This window comes from Monodelphis domestica, chromosome 6, assembly GCF_027887165.1.
Source record: "Monodelphis domestica isolate mMonDom1 chromosome 6, mMonDom1.pri, whole genome shotgun sequence".
NCBI classification, from domain to species: Eukaryota; Metazoa; Chordata; class Mammalia; order Didelphimorphia; family Didelphidae; genus Monodelphis; species Monodelphis domestica.
Window position 1 is genome coordinate 157,608,628 of NC_077232.1, and position 11,114 is coordinate 157,619,741.

General features: G+C 35.1%; 1 protein-coding gene across 11 annotated transcripts in view; it reads right to left on the reverse strand.

Moving 5' to 3' along the window:
* LOC100010818 (UDP-glucuronosyltransferase 2A2) overlaps window positions 1-11,114 on the reverse strand; it is a 251,836-nt gene that overhangs the window by 34,687 nt on the left and 206,035 nt on the right. Inside the window, exons 1-3 of one of the 11 annotated variants that reach the window (XM_007496367.3) lie at window positions 10,775-11,113; window positions 10,378-10,396; window positions 1,179-1,559 (exon numbers count right to left, since the gene is read on the reverse strand). The exons of 8 other annotated variants lie outside the window; for them this stretch is intronic. In XM_007496367.3, the coding sequence (XP_007496429.2) occupies window positions 1,179-1,559; window positions 10,378-10,396; window positions 10,775-11,101 (727 nt within the window). In that variant the 5' untranslated portion in view covers window positions 11,102-11,113. Of the gene's footprint in view, window positions 1-1,178; window positions 1,927-10,377; window position 11,114 lie in introns of those variants that run through there. 2 more of the 11 variants (XM_007496361.3, XM_016423220.2) reach the window with 2 other exon arrangements.

Below are 11,114 nucleotides of genomic sequence, written 5' to 3' on the forward strand. Positions count from 1 at the left end.
GTGTTCTATAATATCTTCCCCTTTACTCATCCATTAACTTGCAATTTTTGAAAATTCAATATTATTATACTTAATGTCATAAACTACTTGGCAGGTCATTCCTTCTTGCAACACGAGGATGAAAATCTTCTCAGTCTAAATGAAAATTGTTGTCATTTTTGTGATGATTGTTAATTCCTTTCATTACCAAGGTTTATGCATCCTAAATAGAGAAAGGAAGATCAGGTGTGGCACTCTACAATGGCTCTATCATCTCGCCAATCACTGAAATTGAAGGTCTGAACATGAAAAAATGTACACAATCCTGATTCTTGTCACAGATGGAACCTTCTGTACATCAAATGAGAAGCCATCTTTAAGGTTCCAAAAAGATCGTCCCTTATGAATCTATCATTTCCGCATTATTGTATTCAATACAGTCAGCTACTGCTAGTCACCTCCATAGATCTGCTAAAATTACTTTTAAAAGAAGTTGCACTGATGAAGGGAAAGGGGAAATCGTCACCTCAAAGGTTTGAAATCATATTGCTTAAATGTATTCCCACAAAGCAGAGTTCTTTATCAAAGAAACACACACGCATAAAACAGAGGTGATATTCATCAAAAAGGACAGAATATATATTTTTCAAACTCTTACCGTCTGTCATAGAATGGATATGAATATTGGTTTCAAGGCAGAAGAGCAGTAAGGGATAAACCATTGGAGGTAAGTGATTTGCTTAGTGTCATACCTGAGCAGTGTCTGAGGCCAAATTCAAACCCAGGACTTCCCATCTCTATGCCTGACTCTCTATCCACTGCGTCCACTATGTGACCCTAAATTTCTTCTAAAATCAATCTACGGAGATGAAGTGGATTCTGGAAACATCATCCAGAACAACAAGAACTTAGCCTTTAGAGGCCCTTTCTCATATAATTCCTATAAACTACCACCGCTATTTTTTTTCACTTTTGTACCAAACAAATTTAAGATCATAGAGAAAAAGTATACATTAGTTAAATACATTTCACTGAAAACTAACTCATTTTGACATAAGCTTTCCATATCTGATTGGCTATGGGGAACCAATGTGATTTCCTTGAGACAGCAAATTTGTACTCTTTCACACTAAAACATATAAGCCATGGATCCAATAGACCGTTCTGACACATGAACCACAAAAAAACCCAAAGCTTACCTAACACATCACTGTAAAACTGACTCCATTCCTTCAAATCAAAACTCTGAAACCAAAAGTCAAAGTAAAGAGTGAAAAGCATATTTTTCACTCTCTCCATGAATGTCATGTTGTCAGTCAATTCTGTCAAGGATAGAGGCACATAGGAAGGAGGCGATGGGAGTCCTCCACAGTATTTTTCATAGGTGTTGCCACCAGTGAAGCGAATACTAAAGACAAGAGGGATTTCAAGTATCTCTGCTATGAGCTCAGCACAAGGACACACAGCATCTGCAAGAACAACTTCATATCTGGCCTTCTTCAATCTTTTCATAAGTTCTTGGTTCAGAACAGCACTCTCACAGGTGTCTTTCACAAACCTGGAATACTGATAAACAATTTCTTGTAGTCTGTTAACATATTCTATGAATGAAAGATTTTGCAATTCGTAAGTCCAAAATGTGATGATTTTTTCAAAGAACAAAGCTACATCTTCTTGAGTTGTCTGCACAGGAAAAACCTCAAAATGGAGAGCTGATGAATTATTGGGATCCACCAAAACAGTAGAAGAGGGTGTCAGCACAGTCACCTCATGGCCCCTCGCTATAAGTTCATCCAGGATAGCCTTCATATTGAGCCAGTGACTATACTCCAAAGGCCATACCAGGACCTTCCCACAGGACCCACAGCTAAAGAGGCATAGCTGTAGTAGCAATAGAGCTGAAATCCATTTCACAGACATCATGCTTATTCTTGCTTTATCAACTACTATGATCTTTCCATCATGAATTAATGGTTAAATTATGAAAGGATTCAATAAAAGGTTAAATTGTAACAAAGTTAGGCACCTTTCCAATAAGATCAGGAGTGAAACAAGGATACCCATTTTAACCTCTTTTATTCAATATTGTACTAGAAACACTAGCAGTAGCAATTAGAGAAGAAAAAGAAATTGAAGGGATCAAAGTAGGTGTGTTTTAAAATTTTGTAGCCTGGGGATGTCATTTTCCAGAATTCTTTACTCTTCCTGGGGTTCCCTTGTCTTGAGGCCCTGTTTTGTCCCCTGCCATGGGTTTGGTTATAAATTTGCTGAATCCCATGCTGACAGGGCTTTGGGGCTTTTGCTTTGGCTCAAGTGCAGCAGGTGTGGGTCTCTGACTCTTTGCTATGCTCACTCTGCTGAAGGAACCCCTTTCACTCTCACATTGTGGTTATTAAATCCTATAAATTTAAATTCTTGGAGTATTCATTCATCGTTAGTCTTTGCAGATGATATGACAGTACACTTAGAGAACTGTGGAAAATCAACTAAAGAGCTAGTGGAAATAATAAGTAACTTTGCAAAGTTGAGGGATACAAAATAAACCCACATAAATCATCAGCATTTCTATATATTTCCAATAAATATCAGCAGGAAGAACTAGAGAGAGAAACTGAATTCAAAATTCACTCTTGACAATATAAAATTTTGGGAATGTATCTCCCCAAACACAGGAATTATATGAAAACAATTACAAAATACTTTCTACATAAAGAAAACTAGATCTAAACAATCAGATAAACATTCATTGCTCATGAGTAGGATGAGCTAATATAATAAAAAGGACTATCCTACCTAAATTAATTTACTTATTCAGTGCAATACCTATCAAACTACTAAAAAATATATATATATATAAGAGAATTAGAAAAAATAATAACAAAATTCATCTGGAAGAACAATTGATCAAACAGATCAAGGGAAGTAATGAAAAAAAATGTGAAGAATGTGGGTCTAGCAGTGCCAGATCTTAAAGTGTACTATAAAGTAGTGGTCATCAAAAAAATATGGTACTATAAGAGAAAGAAGGGTAGATCAATGGAATAGACTTGGAGTGAATGATCTAACCAAGCTAGTGTTCCATAAATCCAAAATTTCCAGCTTTTGGAACAAGAACTTACTATTTGACAAAAACTGTTGGGAAAATAGAAAAACGGTATGGGAAAAATTGGGCTTATATCAACATCTCAAACCTTCATCAGGATAAATTAAATTGGGTAAATGATATAAATATAAAGAAGGAAATCCTAAATAAATTAGGTGAAGATAGAATAATATATGTATCAGATCTGTGGGAAAGGAAGGAATTTAAGACCAAGAAAGAGATAGAGAATATTACAAAAGCAAAATGAGTGACTTTGATTATATTATATTAAGAGGTTTTCTACACACAATTCCAGTGCCACCAAAATTAGAATGGAATCAACTAATTGGGAAAACATTTTTATAACAAAATTCTCTGAAAAGGGTTTAATTTCAGAAACGTATAAGGAACTACATCAAATTTACAAAAAATCAAGCCATTCCCAATTGACAAATCATCAAGGGATACGAATAAGCAGTTTTTAGATGGAGAAATCAAAACTATCAATAACTACATGAAAAAAACATTCTAAATCCCTCCTGATTAGAGAAATGCAAATCAAAACAACTCTGAGGTAGCCCCCTGATGCTTAGTAGATTGGCCAATATTATAGCAAAGTTAAGTAATAAATGTCGGAGAGGTTATGGAAAAATCTTTGTTTGTTAATGCACTGCTGGTGGAGTTGTGAATTGATCCAACCATTCTGGATGGCAATTTGAAACTATGTCCAAAGGACTTTAAGAGACTCTTTGATCTGGCAATATCACTACTAGATTTATACCCTAAAGAGATAATAAGGAAAAATACTTGTACCAAAGTATTTACTGACATGCTTTTTATAGAGGCAAAAAATTTGAAAATGAGAGTATGTCCCTCAATTGGGGAATGGCTGAATTAATTTAGTATCTGTTGGTGATATTGTGCTCAAAGGAATAAGGAACTGGAGGAACTCTATGTAAACTGGAAAGACCTCCAGGAATTGATGCAGAGTAAAAGGATCAGAACCAGGAGAACATTGTACACAGACTGATACACTGTGGTACAATTGAATTTAATAGACTTTTCTACTAGCAGCAATGAAATGATCCAGGACAATCCAGAGGAACTTATGAGAAAGAATGCTACCATCCTTTCCAATAGTGAGTTTTCATGACTCATAACTCTTAAAGTGTGATCCAGTTTTCAAAATATAACTTGAAGCTCTCTTTATTTGTCAGCACAAGACAAATCTCAAAATGAGACCTGACATTATTGGGATCAAGAAAAACCATAGTGGGAGGTGTCACCTCATTACCCCTCTCTTTCAGCCCATACAGCATGGCCTTTAAATTGAGCCAATGAGGGCAGCTAGGTGGTTCAGTGGATAGAGAACCAGGACTAGAGATGAGAAATCCAAGGTTCAATTTGGCGTCAGATGCTTCCTAGCTATATATCCCTGGTAAGTCATTTAAGGCCATTTCCTAGGCCTAAATGCCTTCTACCTTAGTACCAACACAGTGTCAATTCTTACATGGAAAGTATCAGTTTTTAAAAGTAAACAAATCGAGCCAGTGACCATAAGCATTCATCCTTTGCATAGGACCCACAGGTAGCTGCAGTAGCAAAAGAGCTGAAACCCATTTTTCAGACATCAGCATTATTCTCATTTTACAAACTACTAGATTCTTTCCTTCAAAAGCTACTGGTTATATCACAAAGATAATAAACGAGGAAGTTAAAATGGAACTGATAACTCTAAATGCCTGCTAAAAATAAGGAACACTTATAATAAGGCAGCCTTGACTGGGGCAAGGAATCAACATATGGAATGCTTTAGTGTCAATAGAGGACACAGCATTAAAGTCCCCCAGTTCTGACACAGCTTAATTTTCCTTCTGTTTATTGGTTCTTTAACCTCTGCTTAAATATTAACCTTATTTTGTTCTTTAAAGTCATCTAGTTTTAATTCTAAAATGAAATCAATACATTTAAAACTCATTGCCAAATGATTTCATCATGAGCCTTGACCTTCTAGCAGTATGGGAGGAAATTGAGTTAATGACTGTCAGTCCCTCTCTTCGCTATACTTGTTGAGTTGAGCATGGTTGGGAGCTAAAGGAGTGCAATTTCTGATCCTCCTCAGGGACATCCTGTCAGAAGATCTTCCCCAATCTCCCCAGTCTTTGCTCCTTTAAGACTAGTGTCTCATATACTCAGCAATTATCACAGTTGTCTTGGTTTCATGCACAACTGACAATGCCTTGGTAGATGACAGGTTCTATAATTGAAAAAAAAATGGACAGAACCTCTTCCAAGTATCCCAAATGATTTCATGAATAATGATCTCCTGTTCTAGGAGTTGTTGGTATTCTACAAGGAATTCCTGCATTTTGGCTTAGTGTTCTTCAGCTTTCAGATACTTTTTATTTATTTCAATCATTATATCTAATTAAGCATGGAGTGTTCTCTATAGCTGTCACTCATACTGTTGGCAATAATCATTCTGGTTCATAAGTCTTGTTCCCTGGGGGCTACCCCTATCCTGGAATCAAGACATATGAAACTCTTTTGGCATGCATCCCTAAACAGTTGAAGTGGTGTTTCTTGGTATTTCAAATGAGACAAGGAATCTGAAAAAGACATCAGCCTAATGGGTGCACACATGGAGAATGGCCTTAAAAACCTGCATGAACCATTATTGCACTGACCCACCTTCTATCTGTTGATAGTAGGCAGAAGTGTGGCAGCAGTAATAATCTGAAGATCTCCAGTTGAAGTGGGTACAAAGTCTGATCTTTGATAACCTTGGTTTGTCATCAGTTAACTTAACTCATATCAAACTGTAAATTGCTTCTTTCAAAAAGGAGTTTTCTTTCTCCTCTTTGATGATGGATTCTTGCTGCAATACTTTGATCTCTTCCTTCAGTTGGGATAGTTGAGCCATCAGCTTCTTCCAGGTAACAAATCTCTCAGAGCCATATTCTCCAGGCACTTGCCTACCTTCTCAATTGAGTGGAAGATATTTTTGCACAGAGCTCTAAAATATAACCAACACAACCTGGACCTTGGGTTGGTAGAAGAATTTTCTCACACTTTCTCTCAATTTTTAATGATTAATGAGGGCCCACACTTTTCCATTTATTTTGGAATCACTGCCATTTTCTGTGAAAGCACAATTAGGAGGAATATGAGATACTTCATAAAGAACACATGTTTCTACAGATGATTATGATAGCCTAGCCTCATTCTTTCCCATTGGCCATCTTTTTACCATTTGCTTTTGAAGGGAGGGACTCTCCTTCCCATTACCAATTATGATATACCTGATATGGAAAAGGGATTGTGCTATATGGTTTACAAATATAGTCTTTTTTTATCTTCCCAATGATCCTTGGAAGTAGGTGCTATTATTAGCTTATAGCAGAAGGCTCTGTTGTCTTCCTTGGATTTAACAAAATAATTCCCTTCAGGACCTCTTTTGAATAATTCATTTTTGGCCTATTTTTTTTCACAGATAGATGAAGTAGGAATAATATCTTTGGTCTCTTCATTAGGCACTGTGGCTTGAAGTTTTTTCAGTTTTACTTGCTTGTGGAATCCATGAGGCACAATCTTCAGAATGCTCAATTTGATTCCAAATGATCTGGGTTTGGATGCTAAATCCCATCCTTACCAGATATATATATGATGAGGCCAGAATAATAAGTCTTCAGATTAGCTTATTTTAATCATCACCAAAATGTTAAGATATCCCTATTCCTTATCCAAATGATCCTCAACGAGATCATTTGAGAAAAGGTAATGAAAATGAAACAAACAAGGGGGAAATTGAGATGAACCTGAAGAACAACATCTCACATTGTCTCCTCTTCTTTAAGAACCCTGTTCATTACAAAGAAATCCCTTCAGAAATCTCTACTAAATAATGATTGGTTCTGTGACTCTGACCTTTTTGTTTTCCTAAATGTAGTTAAGTGGGTCAGCCCTAGAGATAGAAGAATTAAATACAAATTAAGCTTTAGAAACTTACAAACTATGTGACTCTGGACAAGACACTGTAAAGTCTATCTGCCTCATGTTCCTCATTTGAAAAATGGTGATAATAATAGCACCTACTTCCCAGGATCACTGTAAAGATTAAAAAAAGATCATATTTGTAAGGAATATAGCATAATTCTTGCTATATACAAAGAACAAATAATTGTTATTTATTTATTATTATTATTCCTCATGTTATGGTTAGAAAAAGTAGAATAAGTTGTATATATCACTGACTTTGTGCTAGGTTTTGTGTGAATATCTTTATATCTAATATATCTAATTCTATTGTCATCATGATCCCACAAGGGAAGTGTTATGATGGTCTTGATTTTATAACTTGGGAAAATTGAGGTAAACTGAGGTTCAATTTCTAGCTAGTTTCTGAGACCAGATTTTAACTCAGGTTTTCATGGATTTAAATACATCCTCAAGTGACATGATGAATTTAAAAATAGTAACAACATTATTCTGCAGAGTTTGTAGGTTTCATCAGATTGACAAAGAATCTAGGTCACAGAAAATAGTTATGAACCTCTGATTTGAAGGGTAATTGCTGATTAAACTCAAAGATTTTGTAATCATATTGCTTAATTACATTTCCACATAGACACAGAAAACTGGGACAATATCTTTATCAAAGAAACACACACACAAAGCAGAGTCAACTTAGCTTTTTTAAATCTTATTTTCCTAGCATTGATATTCAGTGTTGATTTTATGGCAGGAAGAGCAGTAAGGGCTAGGCAACTACAGTTATGTGATTTGCACATGTTCACATAGGTAGGAAGTGTTTGAAACCAGTTTTTAAATCAGGATTTCCCCATTTCTGGGCCTACTTCCCTATCTACTGAGGCACTTAAATTTCTTTTAATAACAAAGAGATATTTCAACATCAACATCTAAGGAGATCAAGTGGATTTTGGACACCTTTCCCAGAACAGCAGTTTTAGACCCTTTCTCATATAATTCCCGTAAAATATCACCATTTCCTTTGTACGAGGGTAATAAGAAGGGAATAGGTGGGAAGGAGAATAAAATAAGGGTGGAATAAAAGGGGACTAATTAAAAAAACAGGTATGGAGGGAAACAGTGAACTTAGGAAGGGCAGGATTAACAGGGGATCAAAACTGGTGGGTTAAAGAACAAGCCATAGAAACAATTGCTAATTTCATTGAAGAGAATGACAATGAGGAGACCACATATCAAAATCTATGGGATACAGCCCAAGTAGTACTCAGGAGAAAATGTATATCCCTGAATGCCTATATTAAGAAAAAAGAGAAAGAGGGTATCAACAAATTGGGCATGCAATTAAAAAAAGAACAAATTAAACAACCCTCAGATAGAGATTGAAATGAATATGTTAAAATCAAAGGATAAATTAACAAACTTGTATGCAATATATAACTATTGCACTAGTAGATATTAGGAACTGGTATTTTGAAAAAACAAATAATATAAAGTATTGGTTGATCTAATTAAAAAAAGAAAGAAAATCAAATTGACAGTATCATGAATGACAAGGGGATCTCACTTCTAATGAAGAGGAAATTAAGGCAATTATTAAAAGCTATTTCATCCAATTATATGACAACAAATATGGCAATATAGGTGAAATGGACAAATATTTACAACAATATAAATTGTTTAGATTAACAAAGGAGGAAATAGAATACTTAAATAATCCCATATAAGAAAAAGAAATTGAACAATCCATGAAGGAACTCCCTAAGAAAAAAAATCCTGAGAGCCAAATAGATTCACAAGTGAATTCTATCAAATATTTAAAGAACAACTAATCCTAATACTCTACAAATTATTTGACAAAATGAGCAATGAAGGAGTCTTATCAAATTCTTTTTAAGATACAAATATGGAACTGATTCCCAAGCCAGGAAGACCAAAAACAGAGAAATAAAACCATAGACCAATTTCCTTAATGAACATAGATGCAAAAATCTTAAATAAAATACTAGCTAGAAGACTACAGCAAGTTATCACAAGGATTATTCCCTATGACACAGGAGGAATTCATACCAGGAATGCAAGGATGGTCCAATATTAGGAAAATCATGTGCATAATTAACCATATCACCAAAGAAACTAATAGAAATCACATGATTATCTTTATTGATGCAGAAAAAGCCTTTTAGAAAATGCAACATCCATTCCTATTGAAAACACTAGAACACATAGGAATAAAAGGGCCTTTTCTCAAAATAATAGACATCAAAACCATTAGCAAGTTTGATCTGCCATGCGGATAATTTTAAAGCCTTCCCAATAAGATTAGGGGTGAATCAAAGGTGCCCATTATCCCCACTACTTGTCAGAGATTGGGTCTTTTCTGTGTAAAAAGAGAAGTTATCTTGAAGATTCCAAAACCATCATTCATTATGAATCTATCAGCTTTTACGAGATGACCTAGAAACCCAAGGGTCTTTTATGTCCAAATAAGTAAAAGGTAAAAGGAGTTTGGTAATAAAATGATACCTTAACTACTTCTAGAACCTTAACTATTGCAGATTTGATTGGCATTATTGTATTCAATATAATCAGTTACTGCTAGTCACCTCTGTAGATCTATTAAAATGACTAAAGGAATTTATGTTGGTCAATGAAAAGGGGAAATAGTCATATTAAAGGTTTGTAATCATATTTGTTAAATGTATTCCCACAAAGCAGGGTTGATATCTTTGTCAAAGAAACACACACACACACACAAAACAGAAGTGCTATCCATCAAAAAAATAAATTTTTTTGGAGACTCTTACTTTCTGTCTTAGAATTTATACTAATATTGGTTTCAAGGCAGAAAAGCAGTATAGAATAAGCAATTGAAGTTAAGTGATTTGCTCACAGTCAAACAGATAGGAGTATCTGAGGCAAAATTTATACACAGGAATTCACATCTCTATGCCTGGCTCTCTATCCACTTAGCCAACTATGTGACCCTAAATTTCTTTTAAAATCAATCTAACAATTATGTGGATTCCAGAAACATCATCCAGAACAACAAAAATTTAGACTTTAGAAGACCTTTCTCAAATAATTCCTATAAACTACCACCACCCCTTTTTTAACTTTTGTACCAAAGCAAATTTAAGATCACAGAGTAAAAGTATATATCAATTAAATACATTGCACTGAAAATTAAATTATTTTGAAATAATATATGATTGGTTATAGGGAACCAATGTGATTTCCTTAAGACACGAAATTTGTATTCTTTCACACTAACCATGGATTCAATAGACCGTTTTGATATATGAACCACAAAGAAATCCAAAGCTTACCTAACACATCACTGTAAAACTGATTCCATTCCTTCAAATCAAAACTCTGAAACCAAAAGTCAAAGTAAAGGGTGAAAAACATATTTTTCAGTCTCTCAATGAATGTCATCTTGTCAGTCAATTCTGTCAAGGGTAGAGGCACATAGGAAGGAGGGGATGGGAGTCTTCCACAGTATTTTTCATAGGTATTGCCGAAGGTGAGACGAATACTATATATTAGAGGGATTTCAAGTATCTCTGCTATGAGCTCAGCACAAGGACACACAGCATCTCCAAGAATAACTTCATATCTGGCTTCCTTCAATCTTTTCACAAGTTCTTTGTTCAGAACAGCACTCTCACAGTTCTGTTTTACAAAACTAGAAAACTGAAAAAAATTTTCTTGTAGACTATTAACATACTCTATTAATGAAAGATTTGGCAATTCATAAATCCAAAATGTGATCCATTTTTCAGCAAGAAAAGCTATATCTTCTTGAGTTGTCTGCACAGGAAAAACCTCAAAATTGAGAGCTGATGAGTCATTGGGATCCATCAAAACATAAGCAGAGGGTGTCAGCACAGTCACCTCATGACCCTTCACTATAAGTTCATCCAGGATAGCCCTCATATTGAGCCAGTGACTGTACTCCATAGGCCATACCAGGACCTTCCCACAGGACCCACAGCTAAAGAGCCATAGCTGTAGCAGCAATAGAGCTGAAATCCTTTTCTTAGACATCATGCTTATTCCTACA